We start from the raw sequence: 23,278 nt of genomic DNA on the forward strand, positions 1-23,278 counted from the left end.
TCATCTTAGAGTATAACTAACTAACACCAGATAAATATCCTTTATTAGCTAACCTAGCTGTTGAGTTTAGTATTGCTTGAAACAGGATTAGTTTAATTAAGCTTATAGACTGGAAACTATGACAATGTTTACTGGCATCATAAAGTAAGAGAGAAGTACGGCCATTTTCACGTAGACTTCTTTTTGCGAGAAGTGGAGTTGCCCCCTGCTGGCTATTTGAGAGAGTACAGGTTTCAGGCCTTACCGTGTTGGCTTCACTTTCCGGAACTGGAGTCTGTTTCCATTTTAATATACAGGCTATGCTTCCAACAGAGGCAGGCTGGCTGTTTCTCCTTGTTTTCAGTATTTAGGCTAAGCTAAGCTTGCAAGCTCAAGGCTGTAGCTCCATATAAACAGAAACATTCTTCCCATGATACACCCTTGAAAGAAAGGGAGTAAGCCTAATAATGCTAAACAATGCTTATTAACATACGAAAACAAACATTGTGCCAATCATTTATTATTCAGAGACCGACAGGTTTGGCCTCCCAGAGACTTAATATACAACAATCTTAACAGTTTGGAGAACACCTCTCAGCGGCAGTTTATGAAGCAGTCAATGTAATCCTGTCAGGTTTAGTGCTCTGTCAGCCAGTTCACGAGAAGGTGCGCTGCAGCTGAGCAGGGTTTGAGGTTTCCAGGCCAAAGCGTAACTGTTTCAGCATCCCTTCCTTCGGCTTTCCAGATGTGCGCCCTCCAGATGCGATTCATTTCACCAAACGTTATGTTAAGCAGATCTTCTTGGCAGCTTGTCATGTCTTACCTCAGCTTTAACAAGGCAGAGCGCAGCGAGAGAGACGGACGGAGAAGAGGAAGAAGTATGTTTGACAAGCTAACGCAGGACTAACCCCGGGGTGGTTCCAAGAATGTGTTCGACACTTAACAGTACTACAGTTTGGATCCAGCGCTCGGGGAGCAGGCGTTTATCAGAGGAAAGAATGACGCCAAAATGCTCATAACACTTTATGAGATTATATTTCATAGTAAAACACCGTGTAAGTGCGGCTGCTGAGGTTGTGTAGACTAAGATCCAGCAATAACCGAACGAAAAAGGCTCAAAGAAGCCTTTCCTGTGTTTGAAATGCTCAACATCTCATAGAACTTCATTTTCACAACAGTACTAAGACAATTAGACAAAAATAAATTCCAAAAGTCACAAGGGAAAATTACATGAACAAAACTTTCAGCAAAACTTGCAATATCTCTCACACACAAGACCACATGTACAGGATTAGACAATGGACTCTTAAAGGGGGGATCGTCTTTGTCTCCCCACCAGCGCTGGAGATTGAGGGGCGGCTTGAACGGGCTGAAGACGCTTGGTCTTTATGGCGGGGAAAGAGAGCGGGTCCAAAATGTTTCCAAATCCAGATCCTTCAGAGGTGTCTGTTTGGACAAGAAAGACATAACAAAGGAGAAGAGTGAGTGGCGACAGTACTCTTCTTCAAAAGGGAAATACGCCTATTTGTTTCCTGGTGGCGAGTAAGATGAGAGGGTTGATATCACATTTGTTTGAATGGAGCTGCCGAGCCAAGGGATGGTTAGTTTAGTGTAATGACTGTAAACAAGAGGCCTGGCTCAGTCTGTAGGAAACAAACTGCACCAACCAGCACCTTTACATCTCACTAATAAACATGTTGTAGCTTTTTTTGTATCATCCATACAACATTTTTATTTTTTTGGATGAATCAATTAATTGTTTGGTCTTTCAAATTACAGTTTGAAGATCATAGAAGAGTAAACAAACAAGAAAATATTCACATTAATTTATAATCAACTGGCTGCTAATTAAAAGACTGGCCCTCTTAGTTCTAATTTAGATATAGTCTATTACCTGGTGAGCTTTAAATACACCTCTTTCTAGGCTAATTGGCTGCTGGATGTAGCTTTACATGTGACAGACAGATGTGAGAGTTATAAACGTCGAACTTTTGCCAGATGATCCGATGATTCCTTCATCATCTATAGAGGATGATAACAACACATTCCTCCATTTTTGTTTTTCTCACCGTGAATGCCGATCATGTGCTCCAGGATCAAGACCCGCTCGGCCAGGATCTTCAGGGCCTCTCTGAGCTGCTGCATGGCCTCTCCCTGATCAACACCATCATGTTTATTTAGGATCATTTTCAAATGATCTCAGCAGGAAACAAGGAAAAAAAACATTGTGTCTTACCTCATTCAAGCCTGCTCCTGGCTCTCCTTTTGGCCCCGGTGCTCCCTGTGAAACAGAGTACAATAATGTTGTCATCAGCTCTTTGTGTGCATGTGTGTGTGTGTATATGTGCTTGTTTTACGTAACACCATAACCTTATACTTACAGGTAGACCATGCTCGCCTGCTACACCTGGAATCCCCTGGTGGAGGAAGGACATAAAAATAATTTAGACCCCTGCTCACTTTTACACTTTACCGTCTCGCATTCTTTATCCTCCGTGCTAATCTGCCTCTTCACCAGATCTCCAATCTTAAATCATGCTAGTCGAGGAAGGAGATCAGGTTTAAAGACGGAGGCCCACGAGAGAGCCAACTACAGAGGGGACCCGGCATGGCTACCCTGATTAGTGAGGCCTGGCCTCGGCCGAGAGAGACAGAGGGGGATTAGTCACAGCTCGGAGTGAGTCTTTGAAGAGTAGCTCGCTCACCTTTAATGTGTTTAGGATTGCATGACAGCAAAGGCAATTTACAAAACGTAGAACAAAAAGCATCTGAACGTTCAGCAGAATCAAATATGTTCAGCCGGCCTGCTAATCCAACAATGAGGAAGGTTTTCTAAAGAGACCTCACCCTTTGTCCCGGATCTCCTTTAGGCCCCAGATCTCCGAGCTTGCCTTGGAGGCCTTCCTTGCCCTTGTGTCAGATAAACAGAAGCACATGTGTTAGTGATGTTGCAAATGCATTCACGTTTTTATTGATCAGCAATCAGCCCGCAGTGACAGATACTCACGTCTTGTCCAGGCATGCCCGGTAACCCTGCAGGTCCTCTTGGTCCTGATGTAATTCACAAATAACATCAAGTTCAGTTCAGTCAATTTAACACAGCGTTATTATAACCTCTGCAAAGAAAGTTATGTTTTCATCAGTTTGTCTGATAGTTGGTAGGATTAAGTGAAAACTACAGGATAGATTATCATGAGACTTGGTGGAAGGATGTTGTAAGGGTCCGGAAAGAACCATCTCAATTTAAGTATGGATCTGGATCAGGGGCGGATCCAGGAAGTTTTTCATAATGATTTATCAGAAAATGGATGAATGAGACAAACGCAAGCAAACATAACGTTTTTTGAGTGGACGACAGACTACTTATCTTATGGCAAGTTATTACTGCATAATAATATCCCATAATTTTTTTTATTTATGTATATCTTCTCTGCTTTCACTTACTCCTTTAAACAACCACGTCTCTCTTGGTTTTGAGTATTAAAGCAGTGCTTGACTCTGCAGAGGAAGTTGAAAAGGTTGAAACCCTGAAGTTATGTTTCACAAGCTGTGTTAGACTAAGAGCATGGTGCGATTTATGGGGCGTGTTCTCCTAACATGGGGATTAGAAACATCTTAAATCCATACCTGAGGGGCCGGAGGGACCCGTTGGACCGGATGGCCCGACTATGATCCGGGGAGCAGGGGGAGGTGTGTGGTTCTCCTCTGGGAAAAACAAAAACAGAAGTTTTAACTGAAAGTTGATTTCGACCTTTGCACAAAAGATAATGTGAACTGGGACGACAGATATGAAAAACATTAAACACAATACCTAACTGAGGGTAACTGAGGAGATGGTAAACACACATGGAAAGATGATGTAAAATACAAGAAACAAGCTCTTGATCGAGTTAGAGACTCTTTTTGTGACTGTGCATCCTTGGCACATCTTTCCATGTTGTTTCCTTTATCTATACAACTACATACTGTTAGATTAACTCTTTTCTGAGGCCGACAGAAGAGTGAAGACATTAAGGGTCAACAGTCTGAGTTTCATCAGCAGTCGACAGGCGAATTCAATCTGCAGTGACAGTGATGGACAGGAACAGCTGCTCCATCTGAAGGAGGTCCCAGTTAATGGAGCAGTAAATGCTCAGACACGATAAGAAAACATGAACAAAGTGGAAGTTATGCTTTGTTCTCAGCATGCGGGATATTTTTTAATATGCTTGTAGGAATAAATTCAGTTTGAAACCCCGCCACACATCCACTTCCTCTCCACTTTACCATATGCTCGGGGTCAGTCTCCCCCCTGTGCAGAGATGAGCCTGTTACAGTCCACAGACTGGGTCTAGAAGGAACACATTTCTATCTGGAACTAATTTTCTAATGTTACAGTCTCCTCGAGTCTGGCTCCCTCCCCAAGAAACTCCACATGAGTGGCAGACTATCTACTCCCTCATTCATAGCCAGCGATTGGCTGCGGGCCACGGCCTGTTCCCCAAAACGCAGACTGTTGTGCTGACAGCTAACAAATTAGGTCTGATTTACAGCCAGTTGGCCCCCCTCAGCTTACACGGTCCCACAGACCCAAATCTACATAGTTCCAGACCCGCAGACACAGAAAGGCAGCGCCAGCCAAAAGCCTAATCAGAGCCAGAAGTCTTCTGTGAGGTAATGATTACAGCACAGACTTCTACTGCCTCCATGTGGTAAGACCACGGCGCTCAAGTACTTTTAGAACATGGCTTTGTTCTTATATCTTCTCAATGTGGTGGAGGCCTAGGTGTCGAGTCCGTGGGTGCTCCACGGCTCGAGCACCAACAGAGAATCCCAAGCAACCACGTGTGCCAGGATACAATCCAAGTCAAATGTACATAGACTTGATATCAAACTTCACTGTCGGTACTAGATCGGATCAAATGGAGGGACTTCCGTCTGTATTCGGGTTTTTCGCTGTCAGTCACCTGGTCCAAAACCTCATCACCAATCAGAGCGTCACTACCAATAATCCAATCCATACAGATGTAATGACAATGGTGAGTGAAAACAAATCTAATTCATAAATTGTGTAGTAGTTTGGCCTTTAGGTTCAGGTTGGGGTTAATGTTCACTGTAAACACCGACTGTAGCAGGAGTAAACATACAGGCAGGTTTGAGCAGGAGTTTATACGTTTGTTTGTCCTTGGACAGACTCTGTCAACACAGCTCAGGAGGAAGTCACAACTCCTCACAGGTTTAATTTATATCAAAATGAAGCTGGAGATGGAAGATGGTTCCGATCGATAAGCACTGAGTACTCATGCAAGTATGTTGACTACTGAGTATCATGGGTTGAAATGTCAACATGTCAAGATGATCTTTACAAACATTAAGAAATCTATGATGTCTGTACATATTGTTTAGAACTAATCCTTGTATTACCGAAAGCTCTAAAATCTCATTGTCTTTAGTTGAAATCTTTGTGTGAGTCTTCTACGTGTATAGCACCTTTTTCCAGTTTTGCATCTGCCATGTGTTAGAAACATCATCAATACATCCGCTCACTCGTTGTGAATTTTCTGGACAATATCCAGCTGTACTCTCCAATCGGCTCACTCGAACAAACTTCTCGCATGCAGCCCCTCCGGAAAATTGCAAGAAGATGTTGAGAACAACTGATGCTGGAGATTTGCGTTCTCGCATGCAGCCCCTCCAGAACAGTTCAGGAGAATGTCTGGAGTTCAGGGCAGATCTGAAAACAGCTTTAAACTCCCTGCATGAGTTTCGTCATTGTGTTCAGTGCTCTCTGCAGGACTGGAGTAGAGAAGGAAGTGAGTTCTATTAAACTGGATCTGATGGATGAGAAAATGCCTTAACATATTTTTCCTGACTTGTTCAGCTTCTGGGTTAATCTTCTGATTTATATGCTTGGATCTGGCTCCGTTGTAGGTGGTGGTGTTAAGTGAGGTTGCAGTAAACAGTGGCACAGCAGCAGCCGAACACACGGAAACTATTAAACTAAATCTAAGCCAGCCTTCCTTGGGAAAAGAAACAATACTCTCTCCATTACGGACTGAAGTCAGTCACTAAAAGCTAAAGACCCATATGCGCACTTAAACACTTGATAACAGCTAAAGTCTGCTTCAGTCTCTGTGCTTCCACTTGTGCCCCCCCCCCCCCCCCCACCCAAAGTTATTTTTACATGCATCGACAGCAGTTTGGCCAGTGCTCGTGTTCTGCCTGACAAAACTTTTGCAAGGAATGAACAAGACGGACATATGCATGAGATATGTGAGGGTTTGAAACTGATGAAACACATGATTCTCTGTAGGAGGAGCTGTGAAAATAGACCCGAGGTTCTGGCATCAATTTAAACCATTCAGAGACTGAATGCTTCAGGGGTTTAAGTTTTGTTTTTGGGCCAGAAATTAACCATGTGGTTGAGATCTGTTTCTGTTAACATATCATTTAAATTCACCTGGGATTTGATTTGAGAGGTTCAATTTGTAGTGGAACAGTCTGCTCACCTTGGTCATCGACCTGAAAGACATCCCCTCTCACTCGGACAGGAGTGGAGCTTGGCCCTGGAGGACCCGGTGGACCAGGAGGGCCGGTTAGACCTCCACCCCCAGGTAGACCTCTGTCCCCTTTTGGTCCTGATCATTAACAAAAACAAAACAACATAATTAATTTGTAATGTTTAAGTCCAAACAGTCACAAGTATCCATCTTTAAAACTGCAGATGAGACTTAAAGTTCTGATGATGGTTTACCGCTGGGTCCAGGAAGGCCTGGTCTTCCAGCAAAACCCTGAGGTCCAGCAGAACCAGGAAGTCCTGGGGGTCCAATGGGCCCTTGAGGCCCAATGCTTCCTGAAAAGACAGTCAGAGTCAAGTGTATAATTCTAATAATCATTCAGTTTAAATTCATTTCAAGGAGCAGTGGGGTTGGAAAGAGAGGGGAGGGGTTCAATTAAAGACACTTGATTGTTTTGAATTACATGGAAATGTGGAAGGTTGGAGGTTAAACTCCTAAAACAGATTATAAATCGTTATCTCATCCTCTGTAGCTTAATTTTTTTTTCTTAAAAGGCTGAATTCTGTTATGCATTTACTGTTCATTCATTCGCACATGTAGTTAATGATAAATGTTTGAGGATGTGTTAGCACCTGGTGGCAGGTGAGACGGGGGTCCAATAGGAGTTGGTTGAGGTGTGTCCACCTCGTTGTCCGTTGAGCCCTCTGGTAAACCGTTGACCCTCGGCAGTGAAGGACGTCCCTCTGCTAACAGCCTGATCTGAAACAACAGCAGATTCAGATTCAGTTAAATATCTTAAAAATCCTCTGTGTACAAATGCTTGTACTGGGGATCTTCTTTACCTTGGATTCCACTGCATGAAGTCGGCTCGTCATGTCAGTGAAGCTGGTACAGTTCATACACTCTGTAAGAAAGAACCAGAGACAAGAACATGTTTAGTCTCCACATTAGAGGAGGCACACACACTGCCACTTTCTACCCGTCTGTCGTTTCCTCTGCCTCTTTCATTTCTGTTTCCTCTCTTTCATTCCTGCAGCACCATCACTGGTATCTCGCCCGCTGAGCAGGTCAAGCCAACATAAACAGGAACAATACCCATCAAACCAGCCCCAAGAATTCATCAGGAATTCCATCTTACAGTAAATCACGTCACTCACACACACACAGAATAAATATTATTAGACCTCTCATTAAAGTCTCTCTCTTGCTGACACATGCCCTCTCTCTCTCTCTCTTGCTCTTTCTCTCTCTCTCTCTCTCTCTCGCTTTGTCCCTCAGACACACACACACAGTCGATGCACACCTGCTTGTCTCCTAACCTCCTGACTCAGCATGTTTTTCCATCCGAGCGCCCACTCACAGCGATGGCCTATATGCCCACGCTCACATCCTCCTCCAGGAACCAAAGCCAAACACATTAAGTGTGTAAAGCTCATGGAAACACAAAAAAACACACTCACATACACTCCTATTCCTACAAAATGAGATTTAATTGCACCATTTATAATTTATGTATCTAATTTAAAGTTTAAAGTTTGTTATTACAGCACTAAATCGCTCCTTACACACTGGTAATATATTCTGTGTTTATTCTGTATTTTCTTATCCAATGAAAACCAACCACAGAACCACACCAAGCGACAATCAAAGACAAGTGTTGTCTGTGTATCCCAACGTTGACATTATTCCTCTCTGGTAATGACCTCCAACAAACAAAAACAATCACTGATGTGTTTCTTAATAAGATGTATGCTGCTATGGATACTGATGCACGTGTGTTGCTCCACTTATGAAAATGGTCCAGGACAAAGTCACTCTTTACTCCTTGATAAGACCTACAGTGTCAAGTTTAATAATTACTTTGCCTTTCTTAAAATTTAAACTATATATGTTTGCTGGATTATTAAAGCTTTAAAGTTTTGTTTTCAGTATAAATCAATGGGTTCCAGAACCAGTGCCACAACTGAAGGTATTGAGATGTTGGTTTAGTACAATTTGTATTATTTCACACTTCTTCCTTTTCACCGTTAGTACCCTCTGAAACATTATGTCCCTTTTTGAAATTCCTGTTTGTCCGTTACATTCTGTTATTTAAGTCTGTTTTGAAAACTCTCTCCCAAATTATACCATTCTAGCGACCACTAAACCGCATATATCCGAAGCCACGCTGTGCAGCAATTGTGGTTCTTTTACATGAGCTGTAACCCAGAATCCAAAATACAGAATCACAATAAAGAATGAAAAACCGTGTTTTTGTTCTAAATCTGAGTTTTTCCTCTGGTCCATGGCTCATAGGAGCTGTGGAATGTCAGCTGTCCGTCCCAATGATGGGACCCACCCACATTGCGGTCATAGCAGGGAAACAGAATGAGGAACAACTGGTGCTCATAAATAACTAACTAACAACTAAATGACCCAAATGGCTGGAGCCTGCCAAAATCATCGTCTCCGACCGCGGCGCACAGGGCACTGACGGCAGCCTCTGAGGTTTCTGCCTCACTGAAATAGGCCGGCGTGAATGTCTGTCCCATGTCTATGTGTCTGTATTCATCTACATCCAGTCCAGCGGTCTATCAGAGTGTGTGGGGGAGGTTTCTGAATGCCTTGTTTCATCTACATCTTGAACATCTCGTCCCAGAGTGCGGTCACGAACAGAAACAACAATCAACAGCTCAGCCCCAAACGCACATTCCTCAGGTTTCATCAGCCCAAATGCTGAGGGCTTGTTCAACCGCCGGGACCAAGATGACCCCACACGAGCTGCTTTGTTGTGACTGACAGCACCGATGTTTCCCCAGCGACTCCACCAAGGACGCCGAAGCCACACACAGCACCACAGCTCCAGCTCCGCTATGCGAGAGGGCTGATGAGCTGATGGGCCTTCATGTCCTCCGCAGTTATTCATCATGGGTCCTGAGAAAGCCTCCACCCTCTCACACATATACACTGCATCAATCTGTGATGAGTTCCAAGTGTGATCTTGTGATGATGTGTTTAGCTTTAGTTTGAGCTAAATTAGTTGTTTGATCGCGATGCCAGTTTGTATGTGGGCTGGTCGGTCCACCACTTTGGTGCAGATTGAAATATTTAATAACTAGGCCCGGGTGGGTTGTCGTAAAATTATGTCCTTTGGTGTTTTTCCCAGGATGCAGCAGCTTTGAAGATCCTTCATCAATCACCATCGTGTGAAAAATTCACTTGGTTCAAAACAAGCAAAATAATATAATCAACTTCAGCTGTAGTTGGTGATTAGCATGCTAACAGGCGTGTCTCGTGAGCTGAACTGAGGCTATGATGGTTAGCATGGTCATTTTCTGGAGGTTTTATATGTGAGAACACAAAATGTTCAAGTCAGTTGCTCTGGACATTTTCCAGAACTTTTCCAGAGTAAAATGTCTTCAGACTATCACAGTGAGCCCATGTGAGAACACAGCAGCAGGTTCAGAGAATTCAAAGTGAATTAGTCGACACGTTGACGCTGGAGGAAGCAAATATCTCAGGATGACAAATCGATCCCATACACACAGAAGACGCAGACAATGATGTCAACTTCAAAAGACGAGAAGATTCGAGAGCTTTTGACGATAAGGGACAACCCCAGTGCCGATGTGTTGTAAACACTGTGCATTTACATCATGTCCTTGCTCCTGAGCGTTCTGTCCAGGTGCCACCACTCACCTGAATGTTATGAACACGCAACCCTGGAAAATATCTGTAACCAATTATTTAGAGTTCATGTCTGAAATCTCAATTTACTGCTAACCGTTGAGTTAACCTGTAAACTTATTTTACAGGGAGTAGAGAATGAATGAATGAATGATTGAATGAAGTTGTTTTAGAGACAGTCAGGATATTTTTTGGTTTACACCCACTTTCACTCACCATTTCAACAAGCCTCAGAGAACTGGCTGTGAAGTACTTCTACTTTTAAAATGCCTCTTAGCCACTTTGCTGTGAGTCAGTTGACAGAGAAATCTCACATCTCTTCTTTCTCTGTGACGGATTCTGCTCCTCAGGCCTAAAAAGGATTCTTCTATAGCTCCGTTACTCACTTCTAACAAGATAACTTGTTCCATCTCCATCGCTGGTCCAGAGAGATCCCGAAATAATCCAGTCATATCTTATTATGTCATAAACACACACCGCAGAGCAGAACACCAGAGTTAAGTCTATCCACCATAAATGTGAACCAGAGCAAAACAACTGCATTTCATTTTCTATATGCGGCGGGAGGGATTTCGGTTCCTGCAGTTGGAATTTAATTATGTTGGTTTAGAAAACCAAACTTCCGCTGTGCTTGAGCCGATGTTTAGAACTGGACCGCGGTTATAGAGTCTGTTTGGATCCATAATTACACCATGGCAACATAAGACCGGGTTATTTTTCTTGGACTGCTCTCAGCTCCTGGGAAAGAATCAGAATCATGTTGTCTTTAGCGGGAAGCAAAATAAACAGAGTGAATATCGAACGGTTTCTGCCCCAAAGGGAAGGACACATGTGTTTGAGAAGTTATGCGAAATATTCAGATGCTAAAACCGATCTTCATGAAAACCAGAACAAGTATTACATCTGTTCAACTTTTATCCATTTACACGAGTTAAAAATAATCACAATGACAGAATACTTTAATCTCATAAAATGCAATTAAATGCCACAAAAATATCAGTTTGCTGGATAATGCACCGTGTAAATGGATAACACGATCAAAAATAACAAGGTGCAGAAACAAAGTTAGTCATATGCTCCGCTGCAGAGGGTTGATGGAAAACTTGGAACGGCTCGGATCAAACCCCCTCCAGGCAAAGCACACGGTGTCAATAAGATAAGAAACTCTGTGCAGATAAATCTTCATTAGAACATCACATGAGCCAAAACAATGAGCATGTGTCAGCGCAGGCAGCTATGAAAGCACCGGGCTGTTTGACGAGTCATCATAAGTGATCGTGGTACAAGACAGAACAGGGATAACTTGGCAAGAGTGTGAGTCAGACTGCAGGCCTCGTCTGTCGAGACAGTTACATTTCCTACATTAGAGCTGGATGTGGATCAAAGAAATCACCGATCTCACACACACAACCACACACACACAAAAACACACTCCCACAGGCTTAGAGTGGACAATCATTGGTGTATTGCATTCCCTTGCCCCTTACCCTCAAATTAAACTTAACCTAAACCCTAACCAAACCATAAAGCATCTCTTTACAATTAAATGTTTTACACCATAGCCTATGGGGACACACAGACATTTTAACTGCTGTTAAAAACTTTCTTGGGAGGACAGAGAAAAATGATCAATTGAAACATCTTCTTGGACATTCTTATGAGACACTGTTACATCTCCAAGACACACACACACACACATACACACACACTCACGTCTGTACCCAGAGAGTGAGAGAGAATGTGTGTGTGTGTGTGTGTGTGTGTGTGTGTGTGTTGTGTGTGTTTGTGTGCATTAAGACCACAGACACCCTCTGACAGCTGGCTGCATCCCAGCACCCTGTTGTGTGTCGGCCCCAGCCAGCAAGTGGTCAGCTATTGCTGGCATGAAAAACAGCTGGCACAAGATACACACCCACACACCCACACACACACACATATGCACAGGCAGACTCGCATACAATGTCACAAACTCTCTCCCTCACTAAATCACACACCCACTTTGACTGCGGTGGCTGGTGGAGGAGGGCGAACGAAACCCTGTTTGAAAACCAAGATGTCTGCTTGTCCACAGAGGGACCACTAGATATTTCTCGCCATGATGCCAGTTGACAGGCCACACACTATTTATATAAACTCAACACTTTGCAAGTAAGAAATGCAAAGAATTGCAAATGTCTGGAAAATTGGGTTTGCCTTTCTTATATGGAGGAGATTGTGTGGGTCAGACTTGTTCACAACAGGACAATGTCGGGAGGCAGGACACAACCCATGAATTCCAGGGCGGAAATTGAGTGTTTTTGAATACAGCACATCAAGACATAACCTGAGATATTGTATTCTTCCAGTTTTTTGTATGTCCGTTTTTAGAAACGTCAACAAACACGTCCTCTCGCTCACTGTGAATTTTTCCTGGAGAATTGCCTGCTGTCCTTTCACATGGACTTGCTCTGGCCTTTTCTGCACATTGTACAAGGGGGCTGGCAGGAAATGTTCTGAGAAATGTCCATGACTACAACATTTGCATTTTCACATAAAGGCCCCTCTGGAAAATCTCAGAGAAATGTCTAGACTCCTCCGCATGTCTGAAAGCAGCTTTAATGTCATTATCTGGTAGAAAATGAAATACTGGCTTAGTAAAGGCCACCGCTCAACAGACGTGGTCATGCCACAGGGACAAACATTTTTATCTGAGAACTCTGTCCTTCCCTCATATCTCAGGAAATGCATCCACTCATGAGCTCACCCTGCCCCTTCCGGCCTCTCCGTCAAGACAGCCCTCTGCTGCTGCTCTGAAGCTGCAATGTTCTCAACACATCAGTCACAGTGAGAGATGGACGGCCCTGCTGTTGCACAGACGTGGAGTCATCGTCACGCTATGAGACGATGCTGTGTGAATGTGGTGAGGAGAGACAACTCCACGGTGATCGGACAAAGCGAGGGCGATGCGTTTGAGGTGCCAGTCGTTTCGCAGCCGTGTCGAATGAGATGGTGAGAATGAAAAGGGTGGAGACACAGAGAGGAAAAAAGGAGCAGCAGAATATCCCTGCTCACAAGTCATATATCAGAAACATTGACACGTGAATGCCACGGCAAACTGGAAATATGGAGGTCTCCTTGAGCCCCCAGGATATCCAGCCAAACACAGACAGTGGAATGATTCACCCCCGACATATCCATCCATCCATCCTCTATATATTAAACTTTGAGGGTCACAGGCAGCTGGAGCCTTGATACAGAGACAAACAACCAGTCAAGCTCCCATTGACACCTACAGACAATTCAGTTTTGAATAGACCTAAATCTGCATGACTTCAGACTGTGTGTTTGTGTGTGTGTGTGTGTGTGTGTGTGTGTGTGTGTGTGTGTGTGTGTGTGTGTGTGTGTGTGTCCTCATATTTAATCGATGTCACCTTATCATTCCATCTTCCAGTGTGGCCAACATGCAGTACCAGCCAGTTCTGTTTGAGCATAAACTGACCTGAAGTCTTATAATGGACAGTGAAGCCACAACTGCAAAGATCGTTGTGGCGATCTTTGCAGTTGTAAATCACAAAACTTGTCATGCAACCCTCGATGTTCACACACAGGGATTTCCCAGCAGCAGCAAGAGTACAAACAACACAAACCTGCAGATCACACTGACCGATGTGGAAACTTCTGTCTCTGTTTGACCACAGGAGCTTTATCTGCTTAACTTTGAATAAACAGATGTGTGGAGTTGCAGACAGAAAGACATGTGGGACAAATGGGACGATGTCATCGAGAGAAGGGAAGACTCCACGATAAGGTGGTGACAGAAAAGAAAACCCCCCCACAGAAGGAGCATGAACAGAGAGCGTCATCCATCAGGCAGATCAGACCAGGAACAGCCACTACAGCTCCCAGCAGGTCAAAGGTTAATGTCTGACCTATATTTGAGCACAAGCAGGGACGTAACAGAGACATCAGTCATATCCTCATGCTGTAAAGCTTGTGGACTAGAAGAGCACATGTGGGATATGGTTCTGTTTTATCGCTTCACTCCGAGGAAAAGCGAGAGGGAGATCTAAGGGGGCAGAGGAAGTAGAAAGCAGTAAAAACCACAGAAGATAAAGAGGCCAGTGGTGGCAAGAGTAAGCAAACGAGCAAAGGTCCGTGTGGGGGTGAGAGAGGATGACCAAGTGGAAAAACAGAAGTGTTTCTGGATGATATATAATATAGCTGGTTTTCAAGATAATCCCTCCAACGGTGGGGTTTCAGGAAACTTCCCTCACTTCCTTCTCATCCAGCTGCACAGGAGAAACAGTGACGTCCACAGCTGTAGCATTAACAAATTAACATATGACACTCAAAGTTTTCAGCCACCTTTTCACTTTTTTTAATGAAATCCATAATTAACTCCACCTAAAAAAACATCCTGCCCTGGCACACCCTGCGTTTAACTTTTGCTAAACTCCTTTTCCTGAGCTTCAAAGCTTACCTCTCTCATTGGAGGAGGTTCTGGCACTAATTCTTCTAAGATTTACCCCCCCCCCCCCCCCAATGCACAGACATAACCCACAATGCCTCTTGTTAATGGGATCATGTGCAGATAGATGCTGGGGTGCTGCTGGGATGGAGCGGCGAGGAGGAGGAGGGCGGCGGGGGTGCAAGGGCCAACGGCGGGGAAATTACGAACACATTTCTCTCCAGTGTGTTCCATGCCGTCATGCGTTAGCACAACTCTGCTGAAAGTGAAAATGTAAGTGTCGAGATGCACTGTACGCAGAGCAGCACACACAAAGCTGTCAAAAATATTGACGGGTCAGGGTGTCAACGAAAATGCGTTGAAGCAAACGCCCACTTTCCATTTAGCAAACGCAGAAACATTCAGGCTTTGTGACCGGCTCGGCCCTGCATGGAGTTTGGCCATAGCCTTGAGTGTTGGAGGGTTAAATTGTAAAAGGACAAAATAAAAAGCCCCTTCTGAGTGGGTCAAGAGTCACACACGAACACAGGGAACACTAGAGGGCTTGTAAAAGCCAAAACCAACTGAGAAAACACTGCCACTGTAGAATTAATGTGTGATGCATTGAACATTTCAATATACAGCATGACCTCTGTCGATTTCTGCAGCTTCAAGAGCTCAGTGTCAGATGTTTGGTGTATGTTGGAGGCGGCTGTGGCTCAGGAGAGGTCTTCCACTAACCAGAGGGTCAGGGCTTCTCCATTCCACATGCCGAAGTGTCCTTGGGCAAAACACTGAACCCCAACTTAGGTGATAAATGCTATTAAGGGAAAGTCCTGCACATATATTGTATGAATGGGTGAATGGAAAAACTGTGCTGTGAAGGGCTTTGAGTAGTCAAGACTGTAAAGCTCTATTCTGAATAGTAAGTGTGAACAGTGGCAGATGTTCGTTGCAATTTCATAAAGCCGGATGTGATGCATTCAAATTCCTTGTTTTGTGTGAATAATTGACCAACATGTGAATATGTTCATTTTAGATTCACATAAGATAACGAGGACAGCAATCCTCCCGATTCAGAGGCTGGGAGGAAGCATCGTCAAAAAGGAGGCTACGTTTAAATCTTTTTTTTTATTATTATCAGGATTCCGCAAAAAACACTCTTTCATAATATTTGATGGAGGCGTGACACAAGGGAAGAATCCATGAACAGTTTGCTGCGGATCTGCATCAAGCAGAAGATCCAGGAAATGTTTCTTTTTCTTTCACATTGTAAAACGAGGGCGTTTCTCAACATTTTTGTTGACTTCTCAGAGAAAAATTTATGGATGATGTTTGGGGGAGTGATATTTATGAGAGTGTGAATTTGAGGCAGATCCAAATAATTATCTTGATGCAGTTAATTCTTATTGTGATTTCATAAACTGTTGCAGACTTGGCGGGTGTGTATAGTGCCATTCTAGTTTGCTTTTAAAACTAAGCTAATAATTCAGTTGGCTGAATAGTGTTTTTGTCGATAAACTGGATAGCTGTAAATATTTTGATAGCGCTGTCAAGCATCTTTTGCATTATTGTTGATTTCTAAAACCTTTACAACAACAAGTTTAGCTCATTTGTTGTGTAGTGCGCCTTCTCTAAAAAAATGAAACAAGGGAAACACTATTCAATGTATTAATTCAGAATGATTAATTGGTAACAAAAGAATAAGGCATCAGTGTCATGCAGAAAATGATTCAGAGCTTGGAAAATGGAAAGGAGAGTGCGTGCAGAGGTGGGAGGAACTCCTCAGCTTACACAGACTTAGAATCTGACTGGAGCTTTCTTTATGTGCCCTGTCTCTACATCTCCGAGGGCCTCAGGGGCCTCTGAAGTGGAGCCAGAATCTCATCAAACCAAAACCAGAGGTGATGTCATCTTCATTGGTTAAGGCTGTCCTCGCTCGCTCTGATAAAGCATCTGGCCCCGAGCCACGCGGCAACGGTTTCCTACCACTCGGGCTTCATGTTCGGCATTGGCCTCGTGTCAAAGAATTCTGTGACTGACCGAAATGATCCACACTTCCAGGAAACGTTTGACATGTTGGGGAAAATACTTATTTGTTTTGTTGGCGTGAGTATTTGATAGAACTTTCCTGCCTGTTTACTATGATGTACAAGACTTTGGAGCCAGAAGATGGTTAGCTTAGCTTAGCATAAAGTATGGAACATGGAAACACTGGGCCTGGTTCAGCCACTTCTATTTGATATAATTACATCCTGTTTGTTTAATTCCAAACCCAAATGGGTAAAAGTCATGATGGTTTGTGTGCAGAACCATTTCTAAGCTAAGCTAACCAAATAATGCAAATGCAACTGAAATGCTGCTAATTCACTTTCAAATGAGGCGACACTATTTATTGTCGACCTGCATTGTGGCTCTGTTTCGCTGTGTTGTTTGTGCAGCGAGCATCAGAAGCTAACACGTACGCAAATGTAGCAGTGGCGTACCTTCGCTTCCCATTCACACCCAATCTGTGCCGGTGAATAAAATATTCGATTTCTGTGACTTAGTGTGGACTCAGCTGACTAATCTGGTGTGTGTTCACCTGGTTGTGGATATTCCCCCCCGTAAATCTCTTTAGTAATGCGAGCATTGTGTTGTCACCAAGCATCTGGCACCATCTCCATCAAATGTCAACGCAACGTATACCCAAGTCCAGTGTAATGACCACACAGTTTTGTAATTAGCAGACACATGTGAAAGTGGCATTGAAATGCTCCAAAATACCAAATTACTCTTTTATATAAACATGAAGATTGATGATCCTTAACAGATCTCGGAAAATGTGAGCACTTTAAAGAGCTTAAAGCAAAAGATTCTCTAAAGAATCACAGGAAAAAGTTTGTGGTATAACTTTAAAATGTTCTCTTGTGGTTGTATTATAGGATCGACCTTTATTTCCAAGGTACTCCTGATATGATGCTGTGCCGGGCCTCTTTGTGTTGTACACAGATGAGTGTACATGAGGAGACCCAGTTTTTGTTTCATAGCTGTTGTGATCTCGGCGCGGTCACGTATGTTACAAAGACCCGGTGGAGGAGCGTCACGGTCATTAATCTCTGTGGGGCCACTTTCCCACAGAACCGGCTCTCTGCTCCACTGCCGTCTGGGCAGCTCGGAGCAGCTGGAGTCCTGTGGGACAAACCCTCTCCTCATTACACTTCACTTTTCTCTTTGCATTTCTCCTCCAAGCATGTTGCTGCACAGCTGTCTGAGCCTCGCCAACTCTAACACCTTGTTGTTTCTGTGCACGAGCCCTAACTTTCTCTCCTCCGTGCGTCCTCTCGTTCTCTAACTCCGCCACACTGACCCCTGCCCATGCTCCCTCTCCCGAGCATCTCTGACATCAGCCTTTGTCTTGAGTGTCTCATCGCTGACTGGAGCCTGGCCCTCTGTCTCCCCATATGGAGACGATTTCCCCCCCTGCTCCATAGCCATTAGAACGTGCAAAAAAAATCTCAGCAAATGTTAAATAAACAGCCAGATTACTTCTTCACACTCCTGCAACCACTTTGGTCTCAAGTGAACCGTAATCTCTTGCATTACAGACTCGGCGGATATGGCTGTGTGTTAATCTTTCTGAGGAATAATATCCAGCATCGGGCAAATAATGGTTTCCAACGGTTTTGTAATAATGTCGATGTTTATTCCTTTGACATTAAGGAGTGTTTTCTGAACTCATGGTAGATCATGCCCATCCAAGTGCAACAACCAATAATTCTGCAAAACGGAACAAGGTGTGGTAATTATTACCAATAGGCACAACTCGCTCATTGAGGTAACTGTTAATCTTGGACGACGGTGAACGGGGCCGTGCCAGCATTTTTCAATTACCTACAAAAACGGCTGTATTTCCCAACAGAAAAAAAAAGAACTACCAAGTTGGTGGGTGTACTAAAGAAGTTTTAAACAACAATTCTTGCATTTTAAAGGACAGCATGTGAGTATGGTTCTGAGCAATACAGACTATTTATTATAAAGAATTCAGACTCCTTCACGGATCTCACATTTGACACATTGTTTACGGTAAAATAAAAATAAAAACGATTCTGCCTGATCAATCTAAACTCAATACCCATACCCAAATTTAATAAATGTTTCCAATTGTATTATAAAAATCCCACTGACATAACTGTTCAGACCTTCTCTCTGGGGGGCTCTCACAACCACTCAGGATTTCTGGAGCGCATCCAGAGTGACCTTTGGGTTCTTGGTCACCTCTCTTTCCAGGGTTCCTCTCTCCAAGCTGTTAACTCCTACGTTATTCAATTTTCTTTCATTTAAGGATTACTGGAGGTCATTGTGGCTCTTGGGAAGTTTCATGATTTTTTGCAGTCTTTGCCAGATCTGTGCCTCGAAACAATCCTGTCTTTGATATCTGCAGGAAGTTCCTTTGGCCTCATGGCTTGGGTATTGCCCTGATGTGCATTGTCAGGTGTGAGACCTTAGACACAGATGTGTCTTTCCAAATAATGCTCAGTCAATCGAATTATCCACAGAAGTAATTCTGTAGAGATTCCAAGATTAACTAGACCCAAAGTGCAGACAAGGCAGGTGGTTGCAAACAGGACATTTGGCTGCAGGTATTAAGATCTCAGGTATCCAAAGACAAAAAACCTCAGGAAGCAGAAACCTTTGCAAAAAAAATCAATAACACGACCTGGAAACACCGGGGAACCAAGTATGAGTTAACAGGAACTTAACGGACTCACCGAACAGAGGAACTGACAAGCAGAGACTAAATAACACATCAGGGTGGGGCAGATAATCACTGAAGCGGGAAACAGGATAAATTAGACATCTAAGTAAATTCCGGAAAGAGTCTTCAAAGTAAATGTGGAAATAATAAAATCAAGGGTCGAAACAACTGAAAACTAAGTTTAAAGTCCTTTAAAGTGAAATACAAATACAAACCAGTAACAAGTCTCAAAAGTCCTTAACAGGGGCAGATCATGACAGACTCCAGTCCAGGAGATTTTGTCATTATGGTGAAGTGAGTGTAGATTGATGATGGTAAGTAAAGACGTTTTTAAGGCTGCAACCAAACATGAGGTGAAGAGGTGAAGGCGTCTGAATACTTTCCGACTGCACGGTGTATAAACAGCAGAGTGAAGGCAGCCCTACATTAGACCTCCATCCACCTCCCACTCTGTGGCTTCGTGTTGACTGTGGTGGCTGAAAATGTTGCTCTTCACTGGGCTCAGAGTCTGCGGTCGGTTCTGTCCAGGAGCTGAGCTGCCCACCACCTAAACACAGACTATACCTCCCACTTTACAATCCACAGCTTGATGTTCTTCACAAGTTCCTTTTCCATTCATTCGTCTGTTTTCACCCCTTTGTTTGTTGATGACACAAAAACAACTTAAATGGATTTCCGTGAAACCTAATGGAAGGATCCTGAATGGGTCAGGGAAGATTTCATCAGGATCCGGATCAGGGGACAGATCATTTGTTTTTCACTTTCTTTAGCACTGGGAGATAGGGTGTTTATCATCATTTTCCCAGGGTCGGGCATTTTTAGGGAAATTTGGTGCAGCTTGGTTGAATCTAAGGGGACCACAGGGCCCTGGTGGAGGTACCCACGCTACTGAGTCCATTTATAGTTTTGACTGTGGTAGCTATGATGATAAAATAAAAGAGACAGTATGAGACAGAAGGAGAACAATTTTGATTTTAATCCTCCTCCTTCGAGGCACAGACGGAAACAGGTAAACAGGATCCCTTTCAACTGTTGTTTTATTGCAATCCAAATTCCCTAAAGTAATCCGAAGCAGACTTTAAGCCTGAATTCAAAACAACGTCACCATCACATCAGGGAGCCGACAGCTGCACAGAAGCACGATTAGCAAACTACCCGACTACACACCACCAACCATAAAAAACACGCTCTGATGTGGGAAAAGCTGCCTGTTGCTACTAAAAAGACACAGATGGGTCCGAGCAAAACACATGGCCTCTATTTCAGTGCTACAGAGAATGTTTCTCATGTCTGGTCCTCTGTTTCAGAAAGTTGCATCATGTGAAAGAAGAAGAGGAGAAAACAGAGATGAGAAACTCACCTTCACGACACTCTTCTCCCAGGAAGCCTGGACAGCATCTCCACTCCAGTGCTGTGACTTGTTTGTAGGTGACCTTGAAGGATGGTCTGATGAGGGTCCTGTAGCTGGAAAGAAAACAAATGGAAAGTGACTCCAGGGAAATGTAAAATTCAGAAACACAAACACATAGGAAGAGACGCCACCTCACCTCTTCACCTCTACCTGTTTATGTCCTGTCCCCCTATTTCCCTCTAGTAAACCCTTTATGTACTCAGGCTATTGCTACCTGTCAGACAGTCAATGCTACCTCTGTGTATTTATACCATTTGTTTGATTCCCTGGGATTGTTGCTTGCTCATTGCCTGTTTCTACCTGTCTTGTTTAGACTCTTCCTTTGTGTATGACAGTATGACAACAGTCTTTTTTACCCACATCTGTGCACCACAGTTTGTCTCTGCTTCTGAGTCACTACCTGCCAGTGTTACACAAACACTTTAGATGAGGGAGACAAACCAGTTAAATACTCCTGATTGGGGAGTTCCAGAATGCAGAAGATGTTTTTGTATGACAAATATCCCACCCTTCCCCCCAATTAGGCAGTCGGCTGATTTATAACAACCAGATGGGAAAATCAGATTGCTGCATTGTTTCAATCCCAACATACTTCATCTCAAGGCTTTTATCATAGTAAAGTTTAGCTCATACAATATTAGAAACCCAGCAGTTCCCACAAAGAGCAAACACTTGGCGACACAGGAGAGAAGAAAACTCACTTGACACAAGCAAAACTTAGTGCATCTATAGTAGAAGTTTAACGTGTTGTAAAAAATAATTTTTGGGGGGGGGAAGCAAAGTCACCAAATGATCAAATCATTAGATTTGACTGATAATTGTGTGCAGTTATTTCTTGGTGGTCAATGAAAGTGCAGGTTTGGCTCACTCCTCATTCACTTTTAAAAGAGCCTGGCTCGCTCGACATAACTTTTCCCAGATGGCTTTATTGGATTAAGGACTTTTCTGGGCCCCCAAAACACTAAATGCGCCCCTGGCATAATGAATGGTAAACAGTGAATAACACAAAAAAAGAAGGAGCAGATAGGATTTGACAGAAGAAGGTGGCAGCGAGGGATCAGTACCTGATGACTTTGGAACAGGGTCCAGGCCACAGGCAGCCCTGATACACTCTCTGCACTGTGGTTTCAGAGCCATTGTGCACCTGACAGGACACGGTTTTGGAGACAGTGTACTGACACCAGTTCCTAAAACACACATAAAAGTTTCCATTCTTAATAGTAACAATACAAGAAAGGAATTGAACATAATCAATGACAGTATTGAGGATCGTTCAACACTAATTCATGATAAGAAAATTAATAAATCAATAAATATCAGTGATTCATAATTCATACATTTAATACCTCTGTAGCATTTCAGCATTTTTTTTCTGCTCAAGTCACAGTTTGTTTTTAAAAAGCTTCCTATCAGCTGGTCTCACCTGAGTTGGGTGCGGGTCCCGGTCCCTGGGGGTCCGTTGCTGCCGCTCAGTTCCGATTTGATGCGCGGCCGCTGCACTGTGATGCCTGGAAAGCGGTAAACAAACCCTGTTCCCACCGCAGGGGAGACAACAGTCATCCAGATACAGAGCGCGTAGAGGAAAGACAACCCCATCCTCTCTGTTTTAAATTAACCAAATATAGAAATATCCGAAAATATCGACGAAGTTCAAGTAAGTCCAGAAGTTATACAGTGAGCCCTGTTCCGATCTACAGTGACTGGGATGAGAAGTGGAGAGCGAGTCTAAGTAAAAAACTCTGTGACCGTTAATGAGTTGGTCAGGTCGCCCTCCCGACTAGAAACAGACTGGTCCTCTCATGAGCTCAGGATGAATGACACACAACCTCTTCCTATAGAATCATTTGGGTTTCTGACGTTTGACATCGTGCCAAGGACCGGGGAGTCAAATAACCAGCGTGCGTAAAAGGCGTGTTGGGTGTGAGTCTTGGAGTGGGTGCGCAAAAGGCGCGCTGTGTGAGATCCAGATAGTGAATGCGTAAAATGCGCGTGTGGTCCCGAGCAGTCACTCTAACGCTCTAATGTAATATTGTGTTTATAAACCCGTTTGGTGCTTTGATTGCACGACCCCACAAGGACTTGGTATAGTTTATGTATGAAGATACAAAGCAGGGATAACAATGAACATGACATAATGTTTAAATAAACATAACCTGGAGCCTGTTCATTTTCATCAGAAGAAAATCAGCAGTTCACTTCTGTCCTGCGCCTGTAGTGTTTATCAAGTTTGAACGTGTGTGTTTTGGTATACTTCCAGTTTCAATGTCTGAAGTTTTTACCAAATATATATATTACATATCACAGCCCATTGTCACCAAAAAAGTACAAACAAATGGATGAAAAGTTTGAAATGACAAAAACACTATATATTATTTTGTTTTGAACTATAATTTGCCTTGAACTGCAAAAAGCTTTGGCAACCAGTGTCTGAAATGTTTATTGCATATAGCAATATAACATATGGAAACCATTTCTACCAAAATAAAAGTAAAAAATGGATGGAAAGCAATAATTGGACTTGCCAAGTTGTGATTTGTGAATATGGGATATACAAAATCAAC

General features: G+C 43.3%; 1 protein-coding gene across 1 annotated transcript; it reads right to left on the reverse strand.

Annotated features, from left to right (window-relative positions):
• Nucleotides 1-481: 481 nt before the first annotated feature.
• On the reverse strand, nucleotides 482-22,960 carry LOC128440102 (collagen alpha-1(XXVI) chain). The gene is made up of 14 exons (XM_053422694.1): nucleotides 22,141-22,960; nucleotides 21,782-21,904; nucleotides 20,667-20,770; nucleotides 7,319-7,380; nucleotides 7,109-7,235; nucleotides 6,713-6,811; nucleotides 6,468-6,596; nucleotides 3,607-3,684; nucleotides 2,987-3,030; nucleotides 2,827-2,889; nucleotides 2,361-2,396; nucleotides 2,216-2,260; nucleotides 2,049-2,133; nucleotides 482-1,425 (listed from the first exon to the last, which is right to left on the reverse strand). The coding sequence occupies exons 1-14, from the start codon at nucleotides 22,311-22,313 to the stop codon at nucleotides 1,286-1,288; spliced, it is 1,308 nt and encodes a 435-aa protein (XP_053278669.1). The 5' UTR covers nucleotides 22,314-22,960; the 3' UTR covers nucleotides 482-1,285.
• Between the last annotated feature and the right edge of the window lie 318 nt (nucleotides 22,961-23,278).

The sequence above is a fragment of the Pleuronectes platessa genome, chromosome 5 (genome assembly GCF_947347685.1).
Source record: "Pleuronectes platessa chromosome 5, fPlePla1.1, whole genome shotgun sequence".
NCBI lineage: Eukaryota > Metazoa > Chordata > Actinopteri > Pleuronectiformes > Pleuronectidae > Pleuronectes > Pleuronectes platessa.